Raw genomic sequence first — 22,083 nt, 5'->3', positions numbered from 1 at the left:
ATTGAAGTTTACCGGAAGCCCACGCACACGGACCTCCTCTTTGACTCCCATCACCCTCTGGAACACAAACTTGGAGTAATTAGGACCCTACACCACCGGGCAGAACATGTTCCCTCTAAGCCTGAAGGAAAAAAGAAGGAACACACACAAGTAAAGGAAGCACTCAAAACATGCAGTTATCCTAAATGGGTGTTCTTACAGTCAGCAAAGAGGCACAGAAAAGAAGATCAGACACCGGCGAGGGAGGATAAGAAGGACAGATGCAACAACATTGTCATCCCCTATGTAGCCGGTGTATCAGAAAAACTCAGGAGAGTTTTCTCCAAGCATGACATCCCAGTACATTTCAGACCCAGCAACACGCTCAGACAAAAACTGGTTCACCCGAAAGACAAAACCCCAAAACACAGACTGAACAACGTGGTGTATGCTGTACAGTGTAGCGAGGAATGCCCAGACCTCTACATTGGAGAGACCAAACAGCCACTTCACAAGCGCATGGCACAACATAGAAGAGCCACCTCCACAGGACAAGACTCAGCAGTCCATCTGCATCTTAAGAATACAGGTCACTCTTTCGAGGATGCCAATGTTCACATTTTGGACAGAGAGGACAGATGGTTTGAAAGAGGAGTGAAAGGAGCCATCTATGTCCACTGTGAACGACCATCTCTGAAAAGAGGCGGGGGTTTACGACACCAACTGTCTGCCATCTATAATCCAGTTTTGAGTTCCCTCCCCAGACGCCTTAACGCCCACTTACATCCTGGGCCATCTGACCTCAGGAATTCGCATGATAAGGTGGGACCAGGTTTCACAACGAGCTCATCCGAAACCCTGGCTGATTGTGACCCACACCCAGTTTCACACCTTGGCTCAGGCGATTAGAGGATCATCAGGGGGTCCTTTTGTCCCTCTGCGGGGGGATACTCCCACTAGGTTTAAATCTGGGACTCCCCACCATTTGACCTTAGAACTGAAGAAGCTTCTCGGATGAGAGGTGAAACGTCTTCAAACAACTAAAGAAGACCAGACGCTTTTCTTTGCAAGCTCCTTTGACTACGATGACCTGGATGACTGAGAACCTTCACAGACATATTGATCAGCTGTTGTTAGAATTTATTTAATATTAATTTCTAGTATCAGCTGATGTTTGCTGGAGCCACAGCTGTAAAAGCTGCTGGTCATGATGTTGGTTTCGATATGTGGTGAGAGGGAAACATGAAGATGAAACCAGGAGATGTCCTTACTGAATCATCAGAGCTGAACAGGTGATGGAGAAACAGGTTTACCTTTTAGGTGATATGAATGAGTTGAAGGGAAGTTATGAACTGTTTCTGAGAGACAAATAACACCAGGATTACGCTGACAGCTGGTAACTGTGCAGGGGCGGATCTAGCAAAGTTTTGCCAGGGGGCCAGTAGGGCATTAACAGAGAGAGGGGGACACAAAGAAATACGTTCTTATTCTCATTTAAAATGTCTGGCTTTTATTAAATAATTATCTGAAGCTTACAACCAAAGTTTTTATCTAATGTAAAATGTATAGATATCATACATATACCAACAAGACAGTGTACATCACTCTCACAACAGCGTCTGTTTTCATTCAAAGGCTTTATGGCTTTTCCTATAATACCTGGGGGCAATGTTCCCTCTAATTTTTCATGTGTCTGAGCGAACGCACAAACTCCCTGAGCGATCCCTTGGACCACTGTGAGCGACATCAGACGTGTACACTGTGGTCACTCCAGCATCTAATCCATCCAAGTTACATGGTTTATTAAAATAATCAAATTACAGCATTTACATTTATGTTAGACTACTTTTAATTAACTGCTTTAGCCCACTTACAATGGAAATGTAAAAAAATCTAGTTCATGACCTGTGTAGTATGTTAACACTATTGGAAGGAAAAATAACTTGAACTCCAATTTTAAAAACACAACTTTCTTTCTTTTTTTTAATAAAGCTCTGACTTGTATTATGAACATGAGTCTGTGGTCTGGGAGAGAGTCCTGTAACTCTCTGTCTACAAAATACAGTATATAATGACCACTGCTGGGCAATTAATTATATAGTTACTTCTTCAAAAAAGTTACTGAGTTTGGCAAACAACAAAGTTTTTTGCAGTTTTTTTTAATGCAGCCAAGCCGTTTTTAAATAAACATTTCAAACTATTTACCAAACAATCAGCTGTTCTGCATCAAATCTGATGCCACACAAATTATTTGTGCCACTCCAAAAAATAATTTCTGTCCACTATGACATAAAGGAGAACAACAGCCTGATACCTGCAGGCCTGACAACAGGAGATGTATCACTGCTGTAACACATGTAACATTCAGCAGTCGCCTCATTGTTCTGACGCACACAACAAAACTATTGACTACACTACACACTAACTACACAAGATTTGCGCTAAACGTGGCATCTCAAAGCACCACCGTCACTCCTAAAACTTCCCCCCGTGTCTTAACAACTAGATGCCACGTTGCCATATCATTTTTTGATTGGTAGATTGATTGGTACTTTTTTCGACCAATAGGAAAGGGTGGGGGTTGGTTTTGTTTTTGCTCACAGGCTTTCGAGCGTTTTCCGTATAAAACGCCGTTTTTACCGTTTCTTCACGCAGTAAATATAAACAACGATAGTATTCAGGAAGAAAACCAAACATTGCGTATATATATATATATATTTTTTTATCATAACTCTGGTTTTACGTGGCCTATCAACACAATTTAAAAACTGGTATAAAGTCCACACTTTTTCCGTCAATTGTTCCGTCTGTCCTGCTCACATCTCCAATGGTTGTACACGTTGTCATTAACGTGGCTTCACTCCACATCAGCCGCTTTGCTAGCTAAAACACCGGTGTCGGCACATAAGGACGCTGTCATAGCCTGTCAACCACGTTGATTGGCTGCGTATATACGAATGTGAATCGCATTATTGGCTGCACTATGGGATAAGGCGGCATCGTTCTAAACACATACAGGAGCAGCCAGTCACTTACTGACTAACACTGCAAAACAGAATTGTTAAAGTATTTATTTTAATTTCAATTCAGGTTAGATTTTTTTTGCACACAACGCAGATTTTCTGTGCGCAGAGACCGTGCCAGCAGTGCGCAATTGCGCACGTGCGCAGCTTAGAGGGAACATTGCCTGGGGGGCTGGTCTCTAGTCAAAATGCTCGGGCCGATTTTTTTGTCCCAGTCAAGCCCTGGAGCAAGATTGTGAGCACTGATTGGCCCAGTTGCAATCTATCTATTACGTGTGTCACCTCACACCTAATTCTGCAAGTGTGAAAGGTGTGCAATCTTCTGTTCCCTTTACAAGAAATACATCAGGACAAAAAACAGTGAAGGTGATAAAATCCTGTCTGTGTCTGTGAAGGTTCTCAGTCATCCAGGTCATCGTAGTCAAAGGAGCTTGCAAAGAAAAGCGTCTGGACTTCTTTAAGTTACTTGAAGACGTTTCACCTCTCATCCAAGAAGCTTCTTCAGTTCTAAGGTCAAATGGTGGAGAGTCCTAGATATAAACCTAGTGGGAGTATCCCCCCACAGAGGGACAAAAGGACCCCCTGATGATCCTCTAATCGCCTGAGCCAAGGTGTGAAACTGGGTGTGGGTCCCAATCAGCCAGAGTTTCGGGTGAGTTTCGGGTGATAAAATCCTGTTGCTATGTAGTGTTATCATGTAGTGCAAATCTGTGAAATCTGTGAAAAAGTCACAGATTAGTTTAAAGTGGACTCCTTCACAATAGCACACCACAAAGTCCTGGCTTTTCATTCCTTCAGAATTAAATATATTCCGGTGCTTTCAGTCTCGTAACTACACCAGGCTGAATAATAATCCAGAGCGTCTCATGAGGATGCGGATACCTTTTACCGTGACCTGCATCTGACCGTGACAAATCGTCGAATGCGGTATGTTAGGCGTCGGGATAATGCGTCAGTCTCTGTGCATTGATTTCCCCGTTCTTCCCGCTTATATTTTCTTTGGCGATTAATACAAACTCTCAATAATCTGCATAACAAACCACTGATTCACAGTTTTCTTTTAACAATACATCATGAACATTTTAAACATTCAGAGTCCTTAGAAGATGGATTCCTCTGCAGGATTCCTATTGTTGAAAGTTACAAAGGATATATGTATATGTGTACGCATGCACACGTTGCGTTCTGTGAAGTTTTCTGCACAGATTTAGACCCTTGGCTTGTTACTCGCATGCCACTGCACTCTCATTGGATGTAGGAATTGGATTTCATAAGGATGTGGCTGTTGCAACAGGCCTGACTCAACAGAGCAGCGGTTATGGTCGCAGGTCTGTGTAGCTGCTCCCTGGGTTGCTGGTTTGAACTTTCCATTGAAGTGATTGTGCACAGCTTAGTTTAAAGTCCTGCTCTTTTTGTGAAGAAAATAAAACAACAACAACATGTGATTCTCCAAGGTTAAAGCAGATATCCGGTGCTGGTTGAGAACACACACACACACAGACACACACGCGCACACACACACACACACACACACACACACACACACACAGAGAGAGAGAGAGAGAGATAATAACATCTTACCTCCTAAAAATACACTCGCAGTAAAAACTATCGCAACCACAACAGATACAAGACCAGAGTGGAATTTCCAGTAAATTCTGCTCCGGTTTTTGATATGGGCGGGATGGGGTGCAGCATCATGGCATCGGCAAAAAAAAAAGTTGCTTGCACCGATGCTGCCCCGATATTATGCCAGCGCATTTTGGGGATTGCGTGGGCACCAATCGGTTTTCTATTGCCCATTTGCTTGGAGTAAAGGCACCCTCCGTTTGTGAGGTGCGCCACCTGCTTGCCAAACACAGAGAGGAGAGGGCGGGGCGATGGGGGATTCTTTGGCTGGCTGCAACACTTAATAACCAGTTCGCAAAATAAAACAAAACAACAAACTAGGGCTGTCAATGTTAACGCTGTCATCACGATTAACGCAATTAATTTTTTAAAATAAAATTAATCCATTTGGAGCGCAGAATGACCAAAAATCCCTGTGTTACTCCTCTGGAGTCTTAATAAAGCTAAACTTGTTCTTTGCGTTTTAACTGACATTTATTTCGGACACGAGGATTCTTCGACATGCCTCAACATGTAATGATGTCCAACCACAGCCGATACAATGCCGTCAGAACTAAAAAGAAATACAAACATAAATGAATATTCTCAATAAAGTCCTTAAGCATTATATATGACGAAACATTCCAACAAAACGATCAATAAAATACACATTACACCTCACACTGCGGTAATTGCACTGGAATATCACGCAACACTCGCACTCAACATGACATTGATTATAAAACTCTAAGCATATATGAGTAGATATTTCTAAGCATAAATGACAATCCACTATATGAACCTGACAGTTCTACAGCTGCATTGTGGAGAGCACATTGACCAGCTGCATCATTGAAATATGGACCGCAAATGCCTGCAGAGAGTGATAACAACCAGGACCCTGCTGCCCTCTCTGCAGAGCATCTACCATCGCAGAGTCCAGATGAGAGCTGCCTCCATCCTCAAAGACCCCCCCACACCTCCAACGCAGACTGTTCACACTTCTGCCCTCAGGACGAATGTTAGAAGTGTGAAATCCAGAATGTCCCAACTCAACAACTCCTTCTTTCCCACAGTTATCAGACTCTTGAACAGCTGACCTACCTCAACTGCAATTTGCACATCAGGGCACTTTGCACACTAATTCATTTTGCACATTAAGCTCCTTTGTACATCTACATCGACATCTGGACACCTCACTTGTCTTCACTTACCTATTTTTGCACTTATTTATTTATCTTTCATTATTTTATCCTTATTTTTTATCTTTATTTATCTTAATATCTTGTCTTATTTTTATACTTATTTATCTTGTTCTTTCAACCTAACTTGGCAAATGAAGAATTTCAGTGCACAGAGAAATGCTCTTTCTTCTGTACACATGACAATAAACACTTTTAATCTTGAATCTTGAAATATACTGTTTATAAGACTGGATAAACTTGAGGGAGTGTTTGCCCAGGGCACCAAACAGGCAGAACAGACCCTGTCCGCAGTAATTCACATTTGTGGCTCATTTAAATATTCTCTTCCTGAAATCGAAACTCTTAAAAACATATTTGCCATAAGGACAGTCAAACTGGCACTGTGACGCTGAAGCATTTTTTTGTTCTGTTTTGCAGTGTTTTCTACTTCTGTTGTGTTTTATTCAAGTTTCTTAGTGATTATTTTGTCCTTTTGCAGCATTTTCCTCTGTGTTATATATTCTTAAATTACAGCTCGTTTGAGTTCTCAGGGCCACTCACATCAATCAGTAGTGGAGCTTCGTTTCAATGATCCCAAAAACTCCCAATGCAGAAAAAGCAAAGCTGGATCGAAAAACACACACTATCATAGAGTGACTTGCCCAGAGATTCTTTATTGAAGCAGTGTGGGTCATCTTGACAAAGAACCTAAAAAAGCAACCATCTATTAAAGAAGAGCTTTGAATGTCCTTCAAGACGCCTGGAGAACTATTACTGAAGACTACTAAACGAAATGAGAAGAAAGAGATTTCAGACTGTGTCGAAGAATAAAGGTGGTTATCCTAAATATTAACTTTCAAGTTCGTTAGAAGTCATTTGGGTTTTTTTTGTTTTTGTTTTGCGTGTGTGTTTTTATGTGTTTCATTAACTCACCTATTTCACACTTTCCTAACAAAATATAAAGAAACGAGGAGTGGCTCGAGACTTTTGCACGGTACTGAAGGAGCCGCAGCCCGCGAGCCTTCGGCCCGCCTCCTTCAGTCAGCTGATTAGAGGCAGACGAAGTCAGTTGAGTTTCGAGTTAAATTTGTATTTTATTTTAAGCCTTTCTAAATATCTCCAAAGGAGTTCAGTGATTCAGATCTCCCAAACTCAGTAAGAAATAAATAAATACAATTTAAAAACATATGGTAAAATTCTTACCGACCCTCCTACTTCCTGTTTTGCCAAACTGTAGTTCGTCATTTTGCTTCAGGCTCTTCCCTGGAGAGGATGTACGAAAGAGTTTAAGAAAGTTTGGGACCTTTTTTTTCTTTTTTACCTCCTTTTTTAAAATCCCGTGGAACCAGCAGGTCACTTTTTCTGTGTTTCATCCATGAGTATCTCTGTGCTCCTGCTGCTCGTCGCCTCACACTCTTCTTGCACAGGTAGGATTTGGATAAAGGCGAGCGTACAAGAGTGTTTCGGGTGTGGATGGCTTTTCCACTCTCCAGTTTCCAAACCAGGCATTAATATATTTGTTATAAAAGCTGCCGGGGACGATCTCCGTGCAGCAGCTGCTCGGTCAAAACTAACCCGTTCAGGAAGCAGAAGTTGTCTGAATAGTCAGGTTTTTAAGGTTTCTTCGTACTTCAGTTGATTCACGTAAAGCTGCCATTAGATGGAATTACCGAACAAAGTAAAAAACGAATTGTTAATGTGTAAGTCGATGTACTTCTCCAAAAATGCAGGCAAGGTATAGGTTATTATTGAGGAGTGACAATGTAACTTTACAGAAGCGCAACAAAAAGAGTGTAAAGAAGGGGAGAAAAGGTAAGGGCGGGAAAAACCCATCTCCTAATTAGTCTGAGAAAAAAAGACACAATTTATAAGATCATAAAACATCCCATAATTGCGAGACTACAGCGCTATGTTTCGAAAAGAGAAGTCGGTATATCAGAGAAACAGAGATAACGATCTCACAGGCCTGTGTTTAAAAGTTACGACTGTGAAGTCGGGCTTTAAGGCTTTAAAGGTCTGTCCCTGCTGGTTCTGTGTTAATGCTGCTAACATGAGTGTGATCTTGTGTCGTCTATTATGTGTTAGCATCGACTTCAGTGAGCAGATGTTTGCATTTGTCAAAAGGATCAAAAGGTAAAAACAGGAAGTGTTTAGCTTTCGATGACTGGCAGGGAGAGTTTCACTTCGCCGTGGGGGAATTGTGGCCCACCTTTGTTTGGCGTTTTGTTTTAATCCCGTCAGACTGGAGGGTTTCCCAGCATGAACAGCTGGTTGCGTCACAGCATGTTAATCGGATATGAATGTATCACAAACGCTTGTTTGCAATTCTTGCTGCCAAGTGTGAAACCGATTAAGATAAGAAAAGATAAGCTAGTAAAGTCTTTATTATTCGCAGAGATTAGAAAGTAACATTGTTTTAATAGCAGATTGAACAAACATAATAAGAACATAAACTCAGTATATGATTAAATACAGATTAGCTTATCCTAAGGACAATGACACCATAACAATATAGAAAAAACATTGTACTCTCTTGTACTGTATGTATGTGACTGCTCTGGTTTTTATGGGCGTGTGCAGGACAGTTAGACAGTGTTTGCTCTGAATGTTGACTTAACAGTTAAAGTCGTGATCTACCAAAGCTCAACATATGTTTGTTGCTGAAACACTGCCCGAGTTTTATCCTTTAGATTTCAGGGTCAAGTTCACAGGATGTTTAGAGTATATCAGTGGCATGTTTGGTAAACACACCTCCCCCTTCCTACTAAACGTGACCTGTCATATTACTCATGTTGCATCCTGTAATTGTCTCCCAGTTCTGTTGAAGAAGTTGAAGGTAGCTGGAAATGTTTGTCTCTGCTCAGCTTGTGATCGTGCTGTGCAGACAGACTTGTGAAACTCCAGAGAGTTCAGCAGTTTCACAAGGACAAAAGTGCAGAAGTAGTCGACATCGAACAGACGTAAATGTACTTTTCGTATCCTCACTGCACATGTGCGTGACTATACATCGCTTTAACGATTTACAAACCAGAGAAAAAAATAACCCTTGAAAGATCATTTCCACATCCTTTCTTTCTAATACAGATATGTGTTTAGAGCAGATTGGTGGTCCCTTATCTTTCTTATGTGTAGGGGGCGGTACTAGCAGATTTGTAGTCCCTCTTTTAGTTAAAAAAGTTAAAGAGGGTTTACAATTCTGAGTTTTATCTTCATGGTTTGGTTATTGAAGTGTTTTAGCACCTTTCCACACAAAATATCCCTTATTTGCAGCTTCTTGATCTATTTTAGTCAGTTTTCTCCAACATCAAACAGAGCCAAGCAGAGAAACTGCCTTAAACTAAGTGTTCAGTGGCGTCTGAAGCCACAGGGATTACTCATACAAACACGCCTCTTATGTATGACTAATATGCTATTCTCTGGGTTACTAATAAGAAGCTGTGCCCTATAAATGTACATGCTTTAAATTGAATAAAAAGGTTTGTGTGATGAGTAACGATATTGTTGCTACACAGATAAAAGGTGTTAGGATAACTCTTTTTAAAACCCAGTAATGACCTACTCCATGTTTTATACCTTTTTCTCTTCACAGGAACAGCGGCCTCAGCAAACAATGTACCAAAGATCGTAGCCTCTGCAGGTGAAACTGTCCTCCTGCCCTGCAGCACCACTGCGAGTAAAGATGTACCAACAGTAGAGTGGAGTAAGGATGATCTGTCCGCATTTGCCTTCCTGTACCGGCAGGGATGTGAGACCTTTGAGATGAAGAATCCAGTCTTTCGGTACAGAACAAACCTCATCAGGGATGAACTTCACCATGGAAACCTGTCATTAGTGATATCCAACGTGCAGCCAAGTGACAGTGGAAAATACCGGTGTGCGATTCGAAAGAACAAGGAAACTGTCATTGCAATACTGGAGCTATTTGTAGGTACGTCCACTCAAAGTTTAGAGCTGCATGTAACCCCCCTCAAAGTCCCTTTCTTCACTTTGGAGATCTGCACATGCTTAGGTTTCTTTAAACACCCTGAGAAGTTCATCTCACAGATTTCATTCTTTATTCTAAGCAGCAGTAACAGAGGGCATTTTCACCCACATCATTTGTGACAAAGACTCTTTTGGGTTCAAATGCAGATTCTTTAGTCATGTATCTCTCTTAAAGCTCGGATGAGATTTCCTAATAGTTTCCCACAGTTTTCTAATAACATTTGAACTGAAATTTTGGTCACAGACAACAACCTGAATAATTCTTACTTTTGCAGGTGCTGTTTCTGAGCCGAAACTCTCAGTTGTTCCAGATGAGGGAGGAGGACTGACTCTGCAGTGTGAGGCTAAGTGTTGGTTCCCTGAGCCTCTGATTACATTTCTTGATGATCAGGGAAATAAGATTAGTGCTGAAGACCCAAAGAGAGATGACGGATCCCAGTGGTGCCTCACAGTCACAAGAATAGTGACTCTACAGACTGCTACCAAAAGGTTTCAATTCAATTTTAATTTTCAAGCCTGAATTTAATTTATATTCTAAAAGATCTCTGAGAATGGCTTAATCTGCGTTAGTTAGTTAGGCTAAGTGGGATATGTTTTTCAGAAGATTTTTCATGTGCACACACTCTTATTTTTCTAGAAAAACAAAGGAATAAAGCTTAAATATGTGTCTTTTGATCACAGGGTCACCTGCAGAGTCCACCAGCCTGAGATAAACACAACCAGGGAGTCAGAGATTTACATACCAGGTACACCAGAGCTTTAACAAACATCTGCATCAGCTGCATTACAAACATTATTATTAATGCATATGCTTTATAATCCATCCAGCTGTTCAGTGACACAAAGAATATAGAACGATGAATAAATAATTTATATTTAGACTATTACTTATTGAATCTCAGTAAATAACCATCAATTAGAGATGGCACGATACCACTTTTTTATGTCCGATACCGATATCATAAATTTGGATATCTGCCGATACCGATATGAATCCGATATAGTGTTTTTTAATCAATAAAACGTTTTTTTAATATCTTGCTGCATTTTGTATAAGTTCATACTCAAGTTTAAATAAATAACAACACTAAAGCTATTCTGTTATACCTGTATGTAAAAAATACACTGCGCCCAAAATATTTCATAGTTCAGCAACACTGATCAATCTAATAAACTTAAACCTACTCCATCCTCCCTATTCTGGTATTTTAAAGAGTACTTAGCAGAAATATTAAGCAACCTAACTAATAGGGTTGCAAGCTCCCAGCAAAAACAAATAGGGAACCACCCCCCACCCTCCACCTCATGATGCTTAATCGATGTAATCAAATTTAATTTGATGCAGTGTGGAAAAATGCACAGAAATAAATTATTTTTCAAGAATAATTAAATAGATTCAACATCTTTCTTCAACAGAATTGCAGAATTCACAGATGGTACTTTCCCAAAGGAAAAAGTACTATAGCTTACTAGGGTATATTAGACTTAACAGTTACTATATACAGTAATGGACTTCTATATATTTTACATCAGATTAAAACTTTGGGTGTAAGAGTCAGATAATTATTTATTAAAAGCTCGACATTTTAAATGAGAATAAGAAAGAAAAGTATGTCTTTGTGCCCCCCCTGTTCATGCCCTAAACTTTGCTAGATCCGGCCCTGCACAGTTACCAGCCGTCAGCTAGGTAGAAAAAGATCCTGGTGTAGAAAGTAATATTAAATAAATTCTAACAACAGCTTATCAAGCTTAATAGTGCTGCTGTTGTTCAGCCGCTGGTTTCCTCTTTCTGGTGAGAAGTGGGCCAAAAACAAAGAAGAGAGACGGACTCCCGACAGAAAAGCCGATCAGCTGATCATTAAGCAGTTTCACGATTGAAGTAGCAGCAGGAGAGAGAGAGAGAGAGGCAGTGGCTCCATATATCGGTTGTTAAGATTAACGTGGGAATGCTTTACAAACATTTAGAGATGAACTTACACACTTGCTTTACTTCTCTCTGGGATAACTTCCTCGGAGATGAAATGCTGGATTGCTAGCAAGGCTACAAATACACACAGCCGCTCTATCACGTGATGCATACTGCTGCAACGTGCTACGGTTATGAGCCGAGTTACGCCGTGTAGCAAGTTTTGTGAGGTGCTTTTTTGATATTTAATGGATCGGATTACATTTTTTATTTCTCGCCGATATCCGATCCAGTAATTTGGGTCAGTATCGGACCGATACGTAATATCGGATCGGTCCATCTCTACCATCAATCTTAAGTATATTTTGGAGGTTAAGAAACAAACATGTATAAATTGTTAATATATCTTCTAACATTGCATTACTGCTTTGGCCTCATGTATACGGACTACACATAAACAATCTCTAATTATTTATTTTAATATTTCTAAAAGTATTTAAATACAACCAGAGATAAACAGCAACATGACATGTTAACAGAAATTAAGACTCATAAGCAGCGTGAAACAACGTACAGTCCATGAATCAGTAGCTTATAAACCACATTTAGAACAATAACTTGGTGTAATTGCTCTTCGTATAACTTTATCAGTGTCTGACACTGTTGTGGGGGAGTTTTGGTCCACTCTCCTTCACTATGTTGTGTCAGTTGTATATCCAGAGCTGTCTTACAGTCCCACCACTGCATTTGAGTCAGTTGGGTTTGTGGACTTAGACCGGGCCATTGCAACGTCTTTTCTTTTTCAGCCATTCTGTGGTAGATCTGCTGCTGTGTCGGGGATCATTATCCCATTGCATGACCCAAATTATACCATCTGAACCTTGGGGTGAATTTGCAGGGACGTTTACTCCTGTTAGACTGGCAGCTGTCCTGAACTTTTCCCATTTGTCAATAATCTCTTGCACTGTCAAATTAGGACTTAAGTTTATTTGCAAATCGCCTTTTAATCCCAGATTAATGATCAACAACAGTTGCCTCAATAAGCTCATTGCTGGAGTCCTTTTTTTTTTTGCGCATGAATCTGACCTTGGGGTGAATCTGCTGGGATGTCTACTTGTGGCAGAGTTGTTGCATTGTGTTAGCACACACTTGAATGCTCCAGACCTGCAAACTTTTATTGCTTACGATCAATTAATCAAGTGCATTTGATCAGGAGCAGTTGGCTACTTACCCTCTTAATTCCTATGAAGGCATTAAGAGCATACTTTGGTTTCCCACAGACTGCTTTTGCATTTTGTCTTATTTTTGTTAAATAAATAAAGACACGTTTTGTAATTAAATTATTGTCAAACCTGGTAAAGACTAGGTCATATTTTTATATTTATATTACTATGTGTTGATATGTAAACCTTTGCTGGTAACATTTCAGTTAAAAGCAGCTTAGAAAACAAACTATGATTTTTATTTTTTATCCCATTGTTCATGCTTGATCTTCTTTAAAAAATCATTTCAGATGAATGCATGAAATCCTCCACTCGAATCATCGCAATTGCTGTGGTGGCGACCATCATAGTGTGCACACTAATCTGTGCTCTTGTGCTCTTTTTAGTCAAGAGAGGTTACTTGTCTGGTAAGTCAGTTTTTTTTGGCTCTATGTTTAACTATTACGAAGTACTATTTCATTCACTAACTTTTGTCTTTGTGTGGAGAAAGTGCTAACTGTATATGTTTTTGTGTTCCTCCAGTGGGAGGACAAAAATCAAGCTTGGAGAAAGATGAGATCAAACGATTAACTAAAGAGCTGAAAGACCTCAAATCCAGGCAGAGTCCAGCACAACAGTCCAGCCAGTCTACAAATAACCCTAGATCCTCACCAGGCACCTCAAAGCGTGACATCCCACTCCCACCAAAGTCTTCCTACCACAGCAAGCCCCTTAAGCCAACATCCTCAACCAACAACAACAGTCCTGTCGCTTCAGGACAAAATCCGGCACACAGCCCACAGATGAGAAGAAGCAGTCACGGCAGCAGTTCTGCTGTCTCAATAACTAATGGTGCTGCGTCATTCAATCCTCCTCCAGATTCAAAAGACAAACCTCTTCCCCGTTCGATGAGTCTGTCTGAGAAACGGCCTCGTAATGTCATTGCAAAGTCTCCACGCAGGAATACTCTCTCAGGCATTTCCAACAACCCCTACGGTGTCCTGGCAGATTTATCAGAAGATGATGACAATCCGCTGATTGGATAAAGAGGGATAACCAAATGTGATCAGACAGCTTTTATATTTGTATAAATGAAACAAAACATCTCAGGTTAGTGATTGAATCTTAGTAAAAGCTGTCAGTTAGATCGGAGTTTGGGTGGTTTGAAAACAAAAAAAGGAAAAGTAATGTACGTGTACAAAATTCTTCCCACTGAGCCGCTAAAGCCGGCTGAATCATCAGCTTTGAGCAGCTAAGATCAGAGGAGATTACTCTAAACATTTGCAGCTTGAGTTGATCTTGAGTTATCTATATTTTAATACCTACTACACAAGTAGTAGACTTTACACAAGAAAAGTTTTAGTGCAGTCTATTTATAAAACAGAAACTTGCAATAAGTTGGGGAAATAACCTTGTTATAAACACTTATTTTGATAGTCTTAACTTCCACAGACCTTTAATTTTTTTAAAGTATTTTCTCAGTTACACCTGTTGGATTAAGTGCTTGTTGACCACCACTATTCCTGCAAGACGCTGACATTCAGTCGCAGTTTATGGGTCAGATTGACCCTCATTTACAAATTTATTAACAGCATGTAGGCACAAATCTGTTGTGTGTATGTGTGTTTCACACACAAATCAGTGATTTATCCCCATTTCCATAAAGTTTGTTCATACTTTATGAACAAATAAAATCAAACACTGCCATAGGAAATGTAAACATTTAAGATGAATAGCATTTTACCACTACCACTACATATATTTTTTTTTACTTGAGCCACAGTGAATGTCTCAGTTCAAAGCAATTAATTTTATATTTATATAGTGTCAAATCACAACAACAGATTGACTCAAGGTGCTTTATACTGTAAAGACCCTACAATAATATGAAAGTGTGAATTATATTCAGAACCTCTGTCACTGCAGCCTTACTGCTTTTCCATCACTTTGATGGAAAGCACAGATGCTTTAAGTGTTTACTTTTCACTCCTGGGACTTTGTTGCTGGGAATGAAATTCTTATTGTTTCGCACTTTTCTCTTTAATGTGATGTTTATAAATGATGTTATTTTGCATTTGTGTTTGACTACAGAGATTTGACTGGTGGGGTTTTGTACAGCTTCCTAGTATAAAAATTAAATTTGTTAAACAAATGGATCATTCTGCAGTCTTTGTACATTAAAAGGAGACTAAATAAAATCAGAGTGCTTCCTGTCTATGAGCAGTATATTATTAAAAGCTTTGCTGGCTGTGGAACAAAGATTGAAAAGTTTGAAGTTTTATTATATTAATAGGATCAAACACTTGATCATCTTTGACTCTGTAAGGATTGAGGTCTTCCACATTTAGAGACTAAGGGTGCTGTGTGTTTTATTAGGTTTTTTTTTTTTTTACATTTACAGTGCTCCAAAAAATTAAAGGGACACTTTTTAACCTGAGTTTAGCATCAAGTGAGTTCAACTTGTGAGATATTAATTTGGTCAGTTAAGTAGCAGGAGGTCGTTAATCAGAGTCAACTGGAAAACAGGAATGTTTTTTTCAGGTGGAGGCTGCTGATATTTTTCCTTCTTCATCTTTTCTGACTGTTTCGCATTCAGCTAAGGTCAGCCTCACTACTGCTAGTGTACCTGGACCCTGCAAAGGTTAGAAAGGTAGTTCAGCTCCTCCAGGATGGCACATTATTACACGCCATTCTAAGAAGGTTTTCTGCATCTCCCAGCACAGCCTCAAGACCAAGGAGGACACTGTACGAGACAGACAGGTGCTGTAGGAGTGCTGGAAACTACAGAACTTAAGGAAAAATAAACAGGAATCTCTAACGTAAAGTTTTACTGCAAACCTCATTCTCAGATTTTCATACTCAGTCCTGACAGCTGTCTTTGAGGGACAAAACAATGAGCCCACTGAAGTTATTTAGTATGAAATGGATAAAAAAAGGGTGAGATTTGGTCTGACTCACAGTCTTATATGCTCAGTCCTCTCCAGGAAATAACTATTATGTAGATTATGTAGAAAATGAACTTAAGGCACTTCAAAAAAATTAAATGGACATTTTTTAAGTTGAGCTTAGCATCATGTCAGAAAATGAATTTATGGCACCTTATTACCACTGCCTATTATTCTAAAGGCAGTAGTAATGAGGTAACAATAGAATCTCTCTTTCTATGACCGCCCATCAAAAACTCCTCAGTGGACATTAAAGCTGGACTGCAGTGGGCATTTTGGACACTAAGCCAATATTGTCAGTAGATGTCAGGCTGACACCGAGTGGAAGAGAGAGTGCTCACACTCACACTCACTAACATGATACAAAATGTTATTTGGTTGAAATATTAACCCTTTCTGTTGTGAATTTACTGCTTATATTATTTAAATCTGGCCGTTCATTCTCTGTGTGCCAACCAACCTTGTTTTAGTTGTTTCACACAACAATACTTTAATCATGAATACAATAATTTTAAGAAATCATTTGTCAACATTTACTGCATCTGTTTAATTAGCTGACAGAGAAATGTGTGAGAGAGAAAAGTGGTGTCACACTTCTCAGTGTTTCAGTGTCTGTGTTGTTTCTTATTTCAGTTTCACTCGCTCAGTTTCACTGTATTGTTTTATAGCAGTGATTTACCTCAGAGTCAGACTCATGGTTTGCACAGGGCTTTGCCCGTGAGTTCAATTAAAGCCTCACACTAAGTTCAAGCTGCTGATAGCAGAACAGCTGCACTGGTATAATGTTAATGAGATTGACTCAATAATTGTTTTCTGGAATAATAGAAAATGTATCATGTTCATAAGCCAGTTAAAATGTGGACATCTCCTTTAGTCGCAGCACGCTGGTCAACAAGAGATGTGCAAACTATAAGAAACTGACCTTACTTAACACTGACCTATAAATCATTCAAGTATTATAAGGCTCCAAAATCAAGAGATGAACCAGCGTTTAAACAGAAAGCAGACAGAAATACCGAAAGCACTTAGGTGTTAAAAAAGTTGCGTGTATGACTGTGTGAATGGATGAATGAGTCATATAGTACAATATATTGTACTATATAAAGCCTCCGAGTGGTCAGGTATAGTAGAAAAGCGCTATACCATCCAGCATTACAAAGCTAATTTCAATTTAATGATTATTAATGAGCTTATAATAGATGATGTAAGGAAACCTACCTGTATAAGAAGAAGTACTTTGATTGTTGATCTACTAAGCGCTATAAATGTGTAAAATTACCAGACTACATGATGCAATTCTCACATGGCCCTGATCCCGCCTTCTTCTCGGTTTGCGACTTGAACTACAACAGTCGAAACTGTCCCGCTTCGTCTGTGTCGACCTGCTCTCTGAAGAGGAACCATGGACGAAGTCAACAAAGTTTGTTTTGATGCCTGTTTGAACAGGTCGCTGTGGTTTGTCCGCCTGCTCCTGCTCGCCGCTGTCCTGTCCTCATCTTGTTGTACAGGTGAGATTTATGGATTTATGTTTTCAGCGAGTCACTTTACAAATGTTAACACGGAGTCGCTGTAAAAGTGTGTATCTGTCTACCTTTAATGCCTTTGCTAAAGTTTCTGTATTATTCTGTATCGAATATCTGACGATAAAAGCAGGATGTTCGGCACGTGGAGACTATTTGTTTACATTTTGAGGAAACAAGCTCAAAATCTGTGTGTCAGTCATTTAAAGAGCTTCTCTGTGTTTAAACTTGAAACGCTGAGTGATATCATCAAATGTTTCTCACAATCTGAATGTTGCAGTTCATTTCTACGTTTAGGGGAAGTTCATTTTGACCGACATGACTCGACTAAATTGACATCCAGTTCCTCAATTCTCAGTTCAAGTTGAAGTTCACTAACTTCCAAAGTTTATTTTTGGATCATTTCTGTTGTAGAGCACCGACTGCAGTCAGCAGGGAAATCACACTGCTGCTGATGTTTGTGTGCAAACAGCAAATGACCACAGTTTCCAAAATACAGCGATTTACTGTGACATCAGTGTGCGCAATGTGTGACACCCGTACAGTAACTTTTTTTTCAGAGTACTTTTTGTGTACGTTTATCGGTGATTTTGCTGTCACGGTTGCAGCAGAGATTAACAGTGTGGTTTTGTGCTAAAAAATGTGTTTTCTTTATAACTGTCCCTCAGTTTTATTGCAAAGTTTCCTACAAATGTTTGTTCTGCATTTATTTGACTCACGTTATGCAGGAAGTTTAAGAATCTGCCTCACATGACAGGATTTCCTTTGTTGCGCATGCTATAAAAAAGGCAACAAAACAAAAATGGAAGTAAATTTACTACTTGCACGTACACAGAAATGTTTCAGTGTATTTGTGCATGACGTTTTACCTGCCTGGAACTGTGAGTCTACTGCTGGAAAAATTATTATGACATTTTGTCTGATTTTTCGTTTGACGTTATGCAGGGATAAACTATCCACAGAGACTGCAACTGTCTCCTCCTTATTTCAGACAAAACAGACATCTTATCTTAAAGACACCACATCACACTAACAGATTAACATCGCTCTCAGACATGTGGTTCGTCTGATATTTAAAGCAGAATGAGGAGGCAGCGCCTTCAGCTTTCAGACCGCCCTTCTGTGGAACCAGCTCCCAGTTTCTTACACTCTAAAGCACCTTTAGCTGTTGTAATTTCTCGCTATATACAGGCTGAAAACATGCTTTTCTTATATGGTAAAGTTGGGCATGTAAATGTGCAGTCTGTGGGGACTGACACACTTTTGTAACCAGCATTAATTTGCCACAATAGCGACAGTAGGCTGCATTTCTGCGCTGGCCTCGTTTTTCAGCCACAGAGACTCCTGCTTGGGTAATCTGTGGTGAAGAGGTTAGCTATTACAAATATATAAATGAAATTACACATACGGCTTATCACTGACCTACAACACAGTCTGTACTTATTTTAGAGTCTCACAGTTTTCACAAACAGAAGAAAACTTCAGATTTGTTGGACTATATTGTATCGTGAGAATAAACACTTGTGATGAGACCTGATATTTGTATGAATGCTTTCTGAGCAAGTTTTAAAGCATAAAGCAATAATGAGGTTGCTGCTGCACACACACAAACATTTTTTTTAGTAGACTCAGTTCTTTGAATAAACACAGTAATTAGTTCCTCTGTGTTTTGTTATTTCTATTATCCACAGGAAAACCCTCAGCGATTGTCGTACCAAAGATCGTGGCCTTTGCAGGTGAAACTGTCCTCCTGCCCTGCAACATCACCCCAAGTGGAGACGTCCCAACAGTGGAATGGACTAAGGAGAGTTCACTTCCAGATATTGCCTTCCTGTACCGAGATGGGTGTGAAACCTTTGAGATGAAGAATCCAGTGTTTCGGTACCGAACAAACCTCATCAGGCACGAACTTCACAACGGAAACCTGTCAATGGTGATATCCAACCTGCAGATAAGCGACAGTGGAAAATACCAGTGTGCGATTATCAGGAAGAAGAAAAAAGTAATCACAACACTGGAGCTGTTTGTAGGTACGTCCACTCAAAGATCAGAGCTGCATTTAATCTCTTTAATGATTTCTATAATAAATATATATATATATATATATATATATTCTTTGAAAGGTTTCCACACTGATATATTTTATAACACTGTTGGTTGGAAAGTTCAAAGGCTACAATGTGAATAATTAATATTTCTGCAGGTGCCGTTTCTGAGCCGAAACTCTCAGTTGTTCCTGGTGTTGGAGGTGGACTGACTCTGCAATGTGAAGCTAAGTGCTGGTTCCCTGAGCCTAAGATTACATTTCTTGACAATCAGGGAAATGAGATCAGTGCCGAAGACCCAAAGAGAGATGAAGAGTCTTCACGATGCTTCACGGTCAAAGGAAGAGTGTTTCTGCAGACTGCTACCAACAGGTTTAATATCAAATTAAAACTTACCAAAAGTTTATATTCTAAATGATGTGTTGGAGAATTTTTATCTTGATCATTTAGTTTGTTTACTTCAAAAAAAGTTGTACTTGTAAATATACATTGATTAGTGTGTAATTACATCTTTCAACTGATGCCTTCTCACGCTAACCCCACTGGTGCACATTTTGAATAAGATGTAAATGTGTGTGTTTTGGTCCCAGGGTCACCTGCAGGGTCCACCAGCCGGAGATACATCAGACGAGGGACTCAGAGATTTACCTGCCAGGTAGCTTTAATCAAACACCTGGATTAGCTGTGTCTATGCTTCACTATCCATTAGCTATTCAGACACACAACATTTATTGAGTGGTAAAATGTGCTGATAAAGCAGCTATGAAATTATGCAGGTTCCTCCTCTTTTATCGAAATGCTTTTTCAGGTTCAATCTCTTTTTTTGTCATTACAGATGGATACCAGGGATCCTTCACTGTAACCATTGTAATTACAGTTTTAACCACCTTAACAGCCACTGTCATCTGTTCATGTATTGTGCATTTAGTGAAGAAACACAGCTGCCCTGGTAAGTCAGTTTCTAGGCGTTATTTTTAAAACTGCTAATTCAGTTCAATGAATCATCAAACAAGTGAAGGAAAAGCAAAACAAATAATAAAAAATAAAAGGAAAAAATATACATATGGTAAGAAGCACCTGGATTTTAGCCTGAATTTAGGTTGGCTTTGTCATAACAGTTTGTGTGTGTGTGTAATAAGAACAACGAAATGTCAGGAATGAAACAGATATCAATAATTTTTGTTTTTTTGTGTTCATACAGTGAGAAGTCAAAAATGGAGTCTCGATAATCATGGTACAAATGATGAAAGGCAGAGTTCAGTCATCCAGACAAGGGACTGTACAAATTACTCCAAATCCTCATCAAGCATCTCAAATCCCACGATCCCCTCCTCTCCAAAGTCTCATCACAACAACGACAACCCCAGACCAGAGGCCTTGACAACATCTGTCAGCTCCTCACAGACCACAGAAGAAGATTCATCACATCTGGACACCAGCGGTGAGATGAAAAGAAACAGTGATAACAGCAGTTCACTTCCAGTGTTGTCCATTCCACATGAGCGTCTTCGCCGTTCGTCCACTCGTCGGTCTGTGAGAGGCAGTATACGTGTTCAGCACAGAAACACCATCTCTGAAGACTCAGAGCCGCTGATGGAGATCGGACCTGAAACTAAATGAGGAACGTTTCATAATCAGATAAATGAAAAAAAAAATATCTGAGGTCGGCGTTTGAAATGGACTCATGCTGTCAGTGAGGCGGGAGTTGACCTCTAAGTATTTGCTATTGCAGCTGAATTCCCTGTTAACTGATTTGTCATTTATTTCAGGACGCCATCCAAGTGAGTTTTATAGAAAAGCATTGCATTTTATAAACATACCAACGTTTTAAATACTTATTTGATAGTTTTTGTTTTGAAATACAGTCAAAGTTGTCATTTTAATGTGCTGAACCTTTCAGCCTGTCACAATATCTGCTTTTCTTGATTATCATCGTAGGTAGTAATACGGTTTTATAAGAGAGGCACCTCAATTCAAACTTTATCCACATTAATTTTGTGTAATATATTGGGATATGTATTTAGAGCTTTGCTGTAATCTTTTTTGATTTTTGTAATTATTGTATTATGTAATAGTGCTGTTTTAACTTGTTGATTACTGTTCTTGGAACAGCTGCAACCACACGATTTGCATTATTTTCACCTGGATTGCTGTGCATGTGAGTATGAAGCTGGCTGAGCTCCAGCCAAAGTAAAACTCCGACACGGACAGCAGTGACAGTGAAAACCACGTCATGTATCATGTAACTGTTTGTGACATTCTGATATAAACACACACACCTATAAAACAAACTGTAATGTTAAGAACAATAAAAGTTGTTCTTGTGAATCTACAGCTGTCGATTAATTCTGGTTAAAGCAAGTTTTCTTCAGTATTCACTTAAAGCAGTCATATTTGAATTCATATCAAACGATTCAAGGTAAAAATGAACTATTTGTAGCCAGTTCAGTTTTCTTCTTTTTCCAAAACCTCAGAAAGAAATGGGCTAAATATTCCTCACATTGCAGCAGAGTAAAAGTAAGTAAAACAAATGAAGGTTTTGGAGTGGTCTATCATCTGGGCTTAAATGTGACTGGATTACAGAGATAATCGTGCAATTCTGGAAGAAGCTGCTGCTTTTCCTCTGTGTATGGAAAACTCCTTTAGAAAGCCTGTTGTAAGGCTGATGTTAAATGTTGATGTTGTTG

The 22,083-nt window shown here is 39.5% G+C and overlaps 2 protein-coding genes across 2 annotated transcripts; both read left to right on the top strand.

Annotated features, from left to right (window-relative positions):
- Positions 1 to 7,038: 7,038 nt before the first annotated feature.
- On the top strand, positions 7,039 to 16,433 carry LOC146390545 (butyrophilin subfamily 3 member A2-like). Its single transcript, XM_084923609.1, has 6 exons — positions 7,039 to 7,221; positions 9,384 to 9,722; positions 10,054 to 10,267; positions 10,460 to 10,524; positions 13,198 to 13,314; positions 13,430 to 16,433. Exons 1-6 carry the CDS (start codon positions 7,170 to 7,172, stop codon positions 13,930 to 13,932), a joined length of 1,290 nt encoding a protein of 429 aa, XP_084779735.1. The 5' UTR covers positions 7,039 to 7,169; the 3' UTR covers positions 13,933 to 16,433.
- A 763-nt stretch (positions 16,434 to 17,196) lies between these two features.
- Positions 17,197 to 21,728, top strand: LOC146390544 (butyrophilin subfamily 2 member A2-like). Its single transcript, XM_084923607.1, has 6 exons — positions 17,197 to 17,339; positions 19,043 to 19,381; positions 19,555 to 19,768; positions 19,987 to 20,051; positions 20,232 to 20,345; positions 20,598 to 21,728. Exons 1-6 carry the CDS (start codon positions 17,234 to 17,236, stop codon positions 21,014 to 21,016), a joined length of 1,257 nt encoding a protein of 418 aa, XP_084779733.1. The 5' UTR covers positions 17,197 to 17,233; the 3' UTR covers positions 21,017 to 21,728.
- Positions 21,729 to 22,083: the final 355 nt, after the last annotated feature.

Source organism: Perissodus microlepis, chromosome 3 (genome assembly GCF_051167445.1).
Source record: "Perissodus microlepis isolate ML-2025 ecotype Zambia chromosome 3, ASM5116744v1, whole genome shotgun sequence".
NCBI classification, from domain to species: domain Eukaryota; kingdom Metazoa; phylum Chordata; class Actinopteri; order Cichliformes; family Cichlidae; genus Perissodus; species Perissodus microlepis.
The sequence above is the reverse complement of the archived record's forward strand: the minus strand, read 5'-3'. Positions and strand labels throughout refer to the sequence as shown.